The 12,097-nt window shown below is 37.0% G+C and overlaps 2 protein-coding genes across 3 annotated transcripts; both read right to left on the bottom strand.

Annotated features, from left to right (window-relative positions):
- Positions 1–146: 146 nt before the first annotated feature.
- On the bottom strand, positions 147–4,790 carry LOC124643981 (zinc finger protein 501-like). Of its 2 annotated transcripts, XM_047183128.1 has the most exons (7): positions 4,518–4,790; positions 3,459–4,103; positions 3,010–3,102; positions 2,574–2,678; positions 2,089–2,211; positions 1,437–1,559; positions 147–609 (listed from the first exon to the last, which is right to left on the bottom strand). In XM_047183128.1, the coding sequence occupies exons 1-7, from the start codon at positions 4,641–4,643 to the stop codon at positions 415–417; spliced, it is 1,410 nt and encodes a 469-aa protein (XP_047039084.1). In that variant the 5' UTR covers positions 4,644–4,790; the 3' UTR covers positions 147–414. The 2 variants fall into 2 exon arrangements, with proteins under 2 accessions (XP_047039084.1, XP_047039085.1); XM_047183129.1 differs by lacking the exon at positions 1,437–1,559.
- Positions 4,791–5,772: 982 nt separating this feature from the next.
- LOC124644262 (WD repeat-containing protein 74) lies at positions 5,773–11,735 on the bottom strand. Its single transcript, XM_047183520.1, has 8 exons — positions 11,570–11,735; positions 10,387–10,541; positions 9,552–9,771; positions 8,687–8,867; positions 8,059–8,151; positions 7,394–7,592; positions 6,618–6,784; positions 5,773–6,000 (listed from the first exon to the last, which is right to left on the bottom strand). Exons 1-8 carry the CDS (start codon positions 11,631–11,633, stop codon positions 5,790–5,792), a joined length of 1,290 nt encoding a protein of 429 aa, XP_047039476.1. The 5' UTR covers positions 11,634–11,735; the 3' UTR covers positions 5,773–5,789.
- Between the last annotated feature and the right edge of the window lie 362 nt (positions 11,736–12,097).

Genomic DNA, 12,097 nt, shown 5'->3' with positions numbered 1-12,097 from the left:
AATGCACCATGCCATTTTTGTCATTATGTAACTACAACATTTCACAATAAAAACGTATGCAACTTTGATTGAATTATAAAGAGTCATATCACTTCTTCACGACACTAGAGTTATCTTTCATATATTTTACACTTCTTTTACTTATGTATATTTATCACTTTTGCACACTTTAGTTATAGGTACCACTTACGTCACATTACTGATCACTAATAATAAATAGCACGTTAATGTCGGTGGTGCTTGTGATCTCTCGTCGCATCGCGCTATGAGTAAATGCTCGTGCACTATAATATGCCCTGCGCAGCGCAGCTGATCTCTTTCTGCTTTAGCATATGCAATGGGCTTGGACGCCGTCATTAGTATTTTTTTTATCAATGTTCACTCTGATGCACAGTATATATCAGTAACTCCGGGCTACTGTTCAGCCGGCTGGACGATGCGAGCGGGGTCGGCAGCAGCATGGACGAGTCTCGCGTGTCTGACGGCGTAGTAGCGGCACTTGTAGCGTCGTGCACATACGGTGCAGGTGTATCGCGACTTGCTGTGGCATGTCAGTTTGTGCATGTGCAAGTTGTCGCGAGCTTTGAAACGGGATGGGCAGAGATCACACTGAAAAAGAAAAAATATATACTTTGTATGTTTGCTGACGCTAAATCTACTGAATTGAACTTGATGGAGCTTGATAATACATAGCTTAAACAATATGTATTAAAATTAACGTCCGTTTTTTGTCGTGTGGCAATCTCAATGTACCCATATATTTTTGTGTTTTACAGCTAAACAAAGGAAAAATAAATTATTTTTCAAATTATAAAGGTGGGCAGAGGCTCCATACAATTTGAAACATCTTTGATCTTCAAAGGCTGAAGCCTACGGTGAGCCTGAGTCGGACTCGCGCACGAAGGGTCCCGTACCATGTTTTTTAAAACGGACATAAAAATTACGGTTGTTGTATGGGAGCCTAAAATATTTATTTAATTCTAGTTTTCATTATTTGTTGTTATAGCGGCAACAGAAATACATCATCTGTGAATTTCAGCTCTCTAACTATCACGGTTCATGAGATACAGCCTAGTGACAGACGGATGGGCGGACAGAGGAGGCGAAAACAATAGGGTCCCGTTTTACCCTTTGGGTACGGAATCCTAAAAAAGCTGAAAGAAGAATTTCTAATAAGTAACTTTAACACTTTGAAATGAAGTCAAGTTGTTTTCATCATCATCATCTCAGGCATAGGACGTCCACTGCTGAACATAGGCCTCCCCCTTAGATCTCCACAGATACCTGTTGGAAGCGACCTGCATCGTCGAAAAGTGCTGGAGTGGAGACTACGGACTAGCAAGCGCAGCGTAGGACGTCCACCAACGAGGTGGACAGACGACCTTATAAAGGTCGCCGGAAGTTGTTTTACTGAACTATATTAATAAATTACATACCTTAACGAGCTTGTCAGTGTTATGCGAGTGTCGATGCTGCATGAGCAGGTAGGCGGCGTGGAAGTCGGCGCCGCACGACTCGCACACAAACGGCTTCTCGCCGCGATGACGACGCTCGTGATTCTAATCAGAAATTATTATAATTTGTTACTTTAAGAATCTTGATTATCAATTATTGTAAATAGTCGTCTATCAAGGAACAATGCAAGAAAATTATTCTAATTTAGTTGTGTACCTCCTAGATTTACAAACATCATCTGCATAGCCTTCTTTCAACTATGTTGGGGTCGACTTCTAGTCTAATTAAACCGGATGCAGCTGAGTACCAGTGTGCCACAAGCAGCGACTGCCTGTCTCACCTCCTCAACCCAGTTATAAAACGGTAAGACTGGTATTCAGACTTGTATTCTGACTACCCGTAACGACTGCCAAAGATGTCCAAATGACAGCCCCCACTACAGTTTATCGTGCCAACGGAAACACAGTCAATGGTGTCTAAGGTATACTTAGAAAGTACATACAAACTTAAGTTGCATCGGTACTTGCCTGAAATAGAATCGAACCTACACCCTCATAATCGAGAGGTTGGTTCTTTACCCACTAGGCCACCACGACTTTTAATCAGTAGTAATAATATATAATCAGTACATACCCGCATAGCCACAATGCCAGCACTCTGGAACTCGCATGTCCCGCACTGGAACTTTTCGTATCCATGTTTGGCTCTGTAGTGCTCGTTCAAACGAAACTTGTTTCCAAAACTCTTGCCGCAGTGCTGAAAAAGAGGAATATTAAAGTCAGTTTGTTGATTTTTGGCCTAACCTGTTCAGTAGGTATAAATGTGTGTGGAAGATTTTTTCACCGACTTACCAAAAAGGAGGAGGTTCTGAATTCAGATGTTTTAGTTTTGAAGCGACTCCAAAGTCATACAATATACTCCCTTACTGATAAAACAAGAGCTGACTAATTCTAAAGTATATATCTGTTGCGGTTTCACAAAAAAATAACAAAACCAAAATTAATAAACACAAATTCTAGAGCCTAAAAAGATTTCTTTTATCCGCTTGCAGGAAGTATTTCGCTCAGAAAGCGGATAAACCGCTAGGGGAAGCTAGTTAAGTTTATATAGTCATATACCTCACAGACAGGTCTCAAGCCAGCGTGTGTGACGGCCTTATGTTTGTTCAAGCTAGCTCTCTGCATCTTCATCTTACATATATCACATTCCGCCATCGTTCTGCCCTGTAACAAATAATAATAATTTTACTATATCACTACAGTTCTCCACATTAGATATTGCCGGCGACTCCACCCGGCTTTTAACCGGCTGCGAGATGTAGAGCCCTCAGTACAAACTGTTTTAAGTAAAGTCTGGAGCGCTTTGACGCAAAAACTACTTACTACTATTAAAAACTAAGAAACATTATTGTTTGTTGTGAAGACTCCAGAACTATTGAACCAATTAGAAAAATTCTTCCACTGTTGGGGCGCTACACTCTTCCCGAGTAACATAGGCTATATCATATCCCGGTACAAGAGGTATTTCCCACGGTGTTTATATCAACGTACTTACAGATTCATTGATCTTCCTCTTCCTGACTTTAGCTGTGCATGACTCCACGTGATCCAAGAGCTGTTCTTTGCTATTAAACTCTGATTTACAATACTGAAAAAATTTAGAAAAATATACTTATAGTCTGTCTGATTTAGTAGGACATAATGCTATACTGATAAGTTATTTCACTGCCAAGTTTCATCAAAATCCATTCAGTAGTTTTATCATAAACATCCACATTCTGAAAAAGCAACTTTCGCATTAATAATATTGATAGGATATGAAGGTGGCAACCAATCTGACCAAGGGGTGTAGGGTTTCTCGGGTAACTGTGTTCAGGAGGTCAGAAAGGCAGTCACTCCTTGTTAAGTACTGGTACTCAGCTGTATCTGTTTACACTGGAAGCCTAAACAGTTGGGAAGAAGCTTAGATGATGATGAATATTAATAGGGTGGAAAAATACTTACTCCACATTTAACACCAGCACTTCCATGCATCATAACCCGATGCCTATTCATCTTGTTCCTCATCACGTACTTATCACAGAGCTCGCACCGCACCTTCCTCTCGTCCGCCCCAGGGTGTCTCCGCATCATATGAGCATCTATACTCCGGATCGACAACTCTTTAGTACAAAGTTTACATATAACACGAGTAGTTTTGTCCGTTACTGCGTCCGTGACTATGTACGGTACATCAGTACATTTTTTGTTAGTAATATATTGTGTTTCATTGTCAATATTTTGTTCAGTTTTGAATACAGTGTCTTCGGTAAAATTATCTTCATTGAATACAGTGTTTTCATTAATTTCTGAAATGTTAATACTTTCAGTGTGTTGTAAATATAATTTTAAAGGTTTGTTTTCAAATTTGGTGTCTGTGGGTTCCAATTTAATACTTTTTAATTCTGATTTAAGATTGGAATCTTCTTGTTCTTCAGTATAATTGTGTGATTTGACTAAAGTTTCATCCTTATTGGTGTAGTTTTCAGTTTTTATCTTTAGAAGTAATGTTTCAGCTTGCTTGCATTGTTTGCGAAACTTTAAATTATTGTTAAAATTGTTCATGCAGTTTTTACACATGTTTTGTGGTAAACCATCATTGTATTTTATCTGAAAAAAATTGTGAACATATTGGAAATGTCTTTTCTCCATTTAAGTAGTCAAAGTAAATAAACTAATGCTTAAAATAATTGTTATTATTATATTTACATTGATTTTTAGCAGCATTTTATTTTAAACTGAGCTTTTAAGTAAAACGTCAAGACTACATGTTTTCTTATATTATTCAATAATTTCCATACCTACACATGTATTTTGAAATTGGGTATTACATATTTCATTAAAAGACCTACATAATTGATTAAAAACATTTAAGTTTTGCCCTAAAGTTATTACATACATGTTAAATTAATTTTATAACTACTGTTAAATAGAATTGCAAAAATGCTGAATAGACGTATTATAAATTACTGAAAAGTCAGGTAACTAAAGATTTATTCGTAGTTAAATGAGTGTCATATTTACCTGAACTCCTGTACACGATAAAAGTAGTCCTGGTAACATATTTTGAGCGTCTTCAGAGAGAAAAATTGGAGTTAAACCATTTTTATTGTTCTTCAAACAAGTCCGACAAATTTCTGAGAAATTCATGGTTTTTACACTAAAACTAAACTATTTTAGTTAAGGAAATAATAGCTAAGATATTAATTTGCAATACTTAATACGTAAAACATGAAAAAAAGCTTATTTTTGGAATTTTTTACTGTTTTTTGTTTTCATACAATTCCTTGATAAAAAATATATTTGACACTGACATTGACAGTGATTGGGTGTGGGGGGTATATATCGATGAATTGGGTCGAGTCATCGACTGTCGATATTCCTGTTCGATACTCTATACGTTGGACGACTTTTTGTGATAGGATATTTGTATTTTGTGTATTTTAAGGCCCCAGTACACGTTGGCCCAAGTGCGGCCAATACACGCCATCACCAATGTGTACACGGGGTATTGGTGCAGGTTGGCGGACATTTGTCAAGGTTGGCGCGCATTCGGCGAGTTGTCGGTTTTTTGGGCACACATCAAAGGAATCGTGGCCCAGCTTGGCGTGTGGTGTTTACACATTCGGCCAATGTTTAGTTCGTCACCGGCCGCTGAGGATAGTACACTTTTGTGCTGCGTATAACAATAAATAAAGTAGTGTAGTATAATATAAATATAGTAGTACAGTATAGTATAAATATAGTAGTGTAGTATACAAATAAACAGCCGCAGCCTTAACTACCTCGACGTCCATCGCAAGTGACTTGCCAGGCAGCAATGAGCCATGCGCCAATGTGTAAACACCATTTGATCGTGGCCTACATTTGTGCATTGCAAAGCTTGGCCCAACACAGGCCAACGTGTACTGGGGGCTTTAATCTAGTATAAATCGCCTTATTTATATCGCAACATGCTACATAAAAATGAATCCCTAATTCCCTTGCTTATGCCACCACGGGTGACCGGCTGGCCTGATTAATCTGAAAATTAGAGGGTAGCTTAGATCCAGGAAAAGGACATAGTTATTTTCACCTCATATAGAGGTTTGTTGTCTCCTACAGTACTTTGAAACTACCTCCAATTTGAAGAAAATATTTCACTGCCGGAAAGTTACATACACTAACACCGGGTGCCAAAAGCTATGTTGTAAACCAGAAACCAAGTACTTCCAGTAACCAACAACACGGTTAAAACCGCCAACAGAAGCTAGTGAATAAATAAAACAGCCACCATTTGTACTAAAAACTTTATTTCTACGCATTATGGAACACACTCTTAGCTTTCTTCTCCCGTTTCTTCTGATCTCTCTTACGTTTCAGCTTTTCAGTGCTCTTCAATAATTTCTTAATAGCATCCTCAGTATTTTCTTCAATGTCACCATCCGTACAACCGTCAGATGAGGGCTTGATTTTCTTAGCTGGCAACTCTTCTATATCCGCCTGTTTGGGCCTTTTTGGTTTCTCACTGGAATTAACATAAAAAATAAATACATGAATATAAGACATTTAAATAAAACTACTTTTACGGATTTTATCGCGGTTATATGAATATTATTTTACCCAGACGTTTCGGATTCTTTACAGCATCCATGGTCAGGGGCAGACTCTCTGGACTGGGACTTTTAACTAAAGGACAGACAGGCTCGAAACTCCAGAAATGATTTGAAAAATTCTTTCACTGTTGGGGCGCTACACTCTTCCCGAGTAACATAGGCTATATTTTATCCCGGTACGGGCAGTAGATCCCACGGGACGCGGGTGTAATATAAAAAATGTTTTGATGTAATAGACAGGTACATTAGTCATTTATTAAAACTGCATTATCAGTTTTCTGAAAATCACGTCAAAAACTTCTTAAAATGCCTACGAACTTTCTACCAGGAATAATTCCAAAACAAGGTTTAACCAGTTTCTTAGCAATTCTACGAAATTCAAAGTTAGAATACTCTCTCACGCATGCTTGGCTAACCCTTTTGATGCTACAAACATATTACACTTATTAAAACACTTTGAAATAGGCGTAAACTCCTGAAAACCAAGATTTCGCATTTTTTTTGCAAAAGAGTGTATAAAGCAACATACCCAACGGTCTCCATGTTCTCAAACAGATGGTCCAAGTCGTCTCCATCATCAGCTTCCACCTTGACCACATCTTCTACTTCTTCCTTTATCTCACTCTCCACTTTAGTGAGAGGGGTTGAGCTCTCCGTTTGTACTAACACGCAGGATAGTTTCGATGTTAAGTATTGCTGGAAAATGGTTTGAAAGTAATTAACATTTTTGATATATTAAGACATAAATAGATTTCTAGATTCTATGAAATTGGTATTTGGTATACGAAGTATCTTTCTATATCTATTACAAGTTCACTTTACATAGTGTTTAAAATTGATCCCAAATCCCACATTTTTCCGAAAAAAATAATTATAAAAAAAAATGAATGAATGCTTCGATTTTTTGCGGAAAATTCAAATATATTATATATCGTTTTTTTACGTAAGTACCATTCGAATAATGCGTCACCGAGGTAGCAATATAGTAACGTTTGATGTCTTTGTAGGTATAAATACGAAAGTTCTTGCAATTCAGTAAATGTAATCCAATAAACTTTTTAATGCAAAATGTAACAATATTTTAATTTTAATGTAACAAAGTCTTCAGAAATTACTTTGAGGTATATTTGAGGAATTGAATAAAAAATGCTTCGTTATTTGTTATGAATTTCCTACCACTCGACCCGTAATGAGTTTCAGCGACTTTTGCACAACATTTTCAATGTAATATTAAGCAATTCAATTAACCGTTTAGACTTTCATAAAATAACATAAGAAAACCACACTATTATTAAGAAAACCCACCTTATAAACCAACTCCTTGCTATTATAATCATGGACCCTCATATGCCTGTCTAAACTACAGCTGACTATAAGTCGTTTCTCTCTAACTACGCTGATGTCGGAGACTGCGCCCACGCAGCCCTTGTAGCCGCGGTCCGGCTTGCCTTTGCGAAGGTCCACCTGATGCAGCTGACCTCGACCGAAACCTACTAGGACTTGGCTGAAACATGTGAAATAATTTTGAAAAATATTAGCTAAGTTCATTATCATCTCCCGAGCCATTTCCCAACTATGTTGGGGTCGGCTTCCAGTCTAACTGCATGCAGCTGAGTTTAATTGAATTAAAATTTAAGCAAAGTTAATTAATATTATAAAGGTAAAGAATTTTTAATTTTACAGAGAATGGGGTAGCAAGTTCTGGTTTGATTTGAAAAAATATAATATTTGAGTGATAAAAAGTCTATTTATCGAGGAATCGTTCTAATCTCCGTGCCATGGGAAATATTCTGTGCACCCGTTTAAACAGTAATAGCCTTCCTCGATATATGGGATATCTAGCACTAAAAAAGTGATCATATCAGTCCATTAATTCCTAAGATTAGCATGTTTAAACAAATAAACGAAACTCTTCAGCTATAATCCTAGTATAATCAATCAAGTATATGTATAACTATGTAATATGTTACCGTTCATCAAAACTGTTGGTGATGCAGGTGGCCGCCATTTTCTCGAAGTCCACACATATAACCGGCCTCCTTTGAGCACGGCTGTCATATAGCCTGTGGGTAAATTAAGCAATCATAAATTATTGAAGAACTCGTGTCTAACGGCCAGTTTCTTCATTAAAAGTTAAAGTTAAAGTAATGTCTAAAGTAAAAGTAACGGTCAAATTCGTTTTTTCAAGGCTAAAGTGACAGCAAAACTAATAGAAAAATTGAATTTGACCGTTACTTTTACTTTAGACATTACTTTGACTTTTACTTTGGCTTTAACTTTTGATGAAGAAACTGGCTGTAAGTAATACCGTTTCCAACATGGTTGGGAATAAAAAATAAGGGCTCGTCTACATATTTTTGTGCAATTTGTGGTTGCATTGATTGCAAAAATTGCCTAGCCATTACAAAAATCTATCTATGGCTGATTTATTTGTTGCAGTATGTCTGCAATTGCTTGCTATGTGAGCGGCACTGCACTGGTTTCACTCGCGTCCCGTGCAAATTACTTCCCATATTCAGTGTGATTAGCGGCCCCCAACAATCACACAAAAGTATTTATTGTATTTTAGGAACCAAGGAGGAAATACCCGAACCTTACCTAACATAACCATGTCTGGAGCAGCATGCAGCCAGTCTGCCACCTTCTCCGTGGAGGAACACCAGGTCCGACACCCACACCGGCCGCCGCAGCTGCAGCCAGTCGTGAGCTAAGTTCTTGGCTGCGAAGGTGGGTTGGGGCTCTCCTATGCGCCAGATTTTTAAGTCATTCTCTTCTCCGCCTGAAAATTGTGTATAGTTTTTAAAGATGGGTCTTATAAGTTTACTTGTAAAAGTTGTAACTGGCAACTAGTTTGACGTTTCGAATGAGCTCTCATAGACCTATTTGAAAAAAAAAAATTGTTGTAATTTTTTTAAAGATAAGCCGGTCTGGATGCAGTATTTTTTTTGTTGATGGCTGCTTTTGTAGGTGGTAGTTTGTTTGGTCATTACAATCGGCTCAGCCGTTTTAAAGTTATTTCGTTCTAGCTAGCTGTTTGTTTGTTTGCTGTAGCTGGTTGTAGCTGTTTTGTCAATGGTGGCAGGAATTATGGACACAAAATACCACATAATTTTGTCGTGTTTAAATGATTTCCGATTTGTAGTTTAAAACATCTCACTAGTCACATTTTCTTCACTTTCAAACTTCTTCCTACACACTCGTTAATTAACCTATCCAATTGCGTAACACTACACATTCCTCTAAACATTCTCAATTCTTTTACATGAAATTACAAAAATATATAAAATTAATAGTTTAAAAAACACGCTAGTCATGTATTGTCATCAGAACTCAGAGTGTGTGCAAAATTTCATCCTAGTCGAAGACCGGGAAGTGTGTCAAATTAAGATTCCAAGATTTTCTTACATACACAGTTACAAGTGAAGCTAATATAAGCGTGTTAAAAGCTATAATCACCACTTACCAGTCCCAAAAACCGTATCATCATCAGGACAGACCCTCATGCGATCAATCTTCCCCACGTTCACCAGCTCCTCAGACTTCTTGCTCCAGATCTTAACAACCCCGCTGGAGACGGCTGCTAACATCTTACGCTTACTTCTGCCGAGCCCCACCACTTCACCGGGAGCGAAGTCCGCTGTGTAGGACTTCGTGAAGCCTTGGAGAGTGTTGTATATTTGGATCTGAAAAGTTTTCAAGGGCTATATAATTTTAAAGATAGTTACAGGATACTTTATTTGTGTAAGCACAAGTGTACTTGGAATAATGCAAGAAGTTATAAAATACAAAGTAAGTCCATCATGTTTGGCATAGTTGATAGTTATTTATGTAATCAGTCAGTGAAACTCCATTTTTTTAACATAATGAGCAAAAGAACTTATTTTTGTCCAACCCTGCTTTCTGAATATTTTTTAAAGAAAGTCCTAAATAATATGTTTACAGTTGAAGGTGAAGGAGGTTGAAGATTTTAATTTATGGTAAATAGTTGTTTTCCTTGATTAGAGGGTTATTTTATCTGTGAAAATGGCCAGAATGGACCTAATTTTTGATAAAAATCATCACTTTTCACTAGACTGCCAAGTCTATCACAAAGAGTTATAAAACTTTGTTAGAGTAAATAAGAATTTTCACAACCCTAGCTTAGGCTTTCATGTTTTTAGTTTGATACAGCTTTTACATGTACTTTAATTGGGAAAGTTGATAAGTTTGTCAGTGTAACTTGGTACACACATAGTCAAGATCTAGAGCCTCGCAACTCATTCATGTACCTTTATGAAAAAGTTTATCAGAAACTATACCTGTTGATTCTTCCTGCCAACAAGTATTTCTGTCTGCTCAGGGTTCCCCCACTCCAGCCGGGTGATGCCTTCATCTTTCTGCAATGTCTTGATGTCAACTAAGTTCTCCGTGTTCTTCTTACTGTTCTTGGTTGTGTCTGTGTGGTATTTTATATCTGGAAATATTGATAATTATTATTAAAATACATTTTTTATATACCTATCAGCAGTTTCATTTAACTGGTGTTCATCTGGAACTGCTCTGGGTGAAGGTACTAAAATTAAGTATGTTCTACTTTTGATCTAAGTACTACATACAGACACGATACAATATGTTTTGTGTAACTAACCTTCGAAATAGTAATATCCAAAGTTAAAAACATTGAGTTTGAGCCCTTTTGAAGTGGCTCCACTTTTCAATTATATAGTTTTTATATACTTAACTATACTAGCTAGTATACTAACAGCCAGTTTCTTCATCAAAAGTTAAAAACGAATAAACGATTGCACTAAAATTATTTTGTATAATTTATTAATACATTTTTAGCTCAATTTGGATTGTATAACATTCTCAGGACTAGATAGAAAACTGTATGTTTGTAATTATTTTTATTTTCTTTTAAAAAGAGTGTCCATGGAGTTTCTTGCCGGTTCTTCTCCATGAGACCAACTCTTTGGAACCGTGCACCTAACTTTGACGTTTCGAAAGAGCTTTCATAGGCCTATTTGAAATAAAAAAATTTGAGTTTGAGTTTGAATTTGAGTTTGAAAGCCAAAGTAAAAGTCAAAGTAATGTCTAAAGTAAAAGTAACGGTCAAATTCAATTTTTCTATTAGTTTGTCTGTCACTTTAGCCTTGAAAAAACGAATTTGACCGTTACTTTTACTTTAGACATTACTTTAACTTTAACTTTTGATGAAGAAACTGGCCGTAAGTGCATACCAGTACACTTTTCAGGCTATTTTGCAGTTAAATTGCGACAATTAATCGAATCGGATATATTTATTAAAAGTTGTATTATTTGCCCAAAACCTTAAGGATAAGAAAGTAATGTTCAGCCATTCTCTTCATTAATGAAAAAAGAGAGCAAAAGTAATTAAAATATTGCGAATAACATGTTTTGAATCCAATAAAACAACAAACAACGTGTTTCACTAAAATCGCTCTAGTTTTTTGCCATTTTAATATGAAAAACTGTACTTACGTTTAAAAGAACCTATCTTACTAGCGACGAATATGTCTACTTCCTTATCTTCTAATAACAACATGGTTATTTTTCATTAATTTTCGTACAATTTTAAATATTTATGTGCATTTCAGCTGCACGGAAAATCTGTAAACACGTGAATATAACTGTCAATTGAAAATGACATAAGTGACATCGATAATGTTGCCTCAGCAACCTTTATTTTTTGTACCATTCATACAATCTATACTCATCATCAGCCTATAGCAGTCCACTGCTGGATATAGGCCTCTCCAAGTGCACGCCACTGAGATCGATTTTCGGCTGCTCGCATCCAGCTCCTGCCAGCCGTCTTGCGCAAGTCATCACTCCACCGTGCCTGAGGACGTCCTACACTACGTTTGCCGAGGCGTGGTCTCCACTCTAGAACTCGTTTACCCCAACGGTTATCGGTTCTTCGGCTAATATGGCCAGCCCACTGCCACTTCAGCTTGCTGATTCGGTGGGCTATGTCGATGACTTTGGTTCTCTGACGGATTACCTCAT

The sequence above is a fragment of the Helicoverpa zea genome, chromosome 29 (assembly GCF_022581195.2).
Source record: "Helicoverpa zea isolate HzStark_Cry1AcR chromosome 29, ilHelZeax1.1, whole genome shotgun sequence".
Lineage (NCBI taxonomy): Eukaryota > Metazoa > Arthropoda > Insecta > Lepidoptera > Noctuidae > Helicoverpa > Helicoverpa zea.
Note: the sequence above shows the minus strand (reverse complement) of the source record. Positions and strands in the feature narration are given on the sequence as shown.

What these genes read in the sequence shown, in the direction of transcription:
- LOC124643981 (XM_047183128.1), bottom strand. Translation starts at nt 4,643, where the DNA reads ATGAATTTCTCAGAAATTTGTCGGACTTGTTTGAAGAACAATAAAAAT. An exon ending in GTGCTGGTGTTAAATGTGGA is followed by an intron (nt 3,103 to 3,458) that starts GTAAGTATTTTT and finishes AAATTTTTTCAG; the next exon opens with TATTGTAAATCAGAGTTTAA. An exon ending in AGAGGAAGATCAATGAATCT is followed by an intron (nt 2,679 to 3,009) that starts GTAAGTACGTTG and finishes TATTTGTTACAG; the next exon opens with GGCAGAACGATGGCGGAATG.
- LOC124644262 (XM_047183520.1), bottom strand. Translation starts at nt 11,633, where the DNA reads ATGTTGTTATTAGAAGATAAGGAAGTAGACATATTCGTCGCTAGTAAG. An exon ending in TGATACGGTTTTTGGGACTG is followed by an intron (nt 8,868 to 9,551) that starts GTAAGTGGTGAT and finishes CACAATTTTCAG; the next exon opens with GCGGAGAAGAGAATGACTTA. An exon ending in GCAAGGAGTTGGTTTATAAG is followed by an intron (nt 6,785 to 7,393) that starts GTGGGTTTTCTT and finishes ACCATTTTCCAG; the next exon opens with CAATACTTAACATCGAAACT.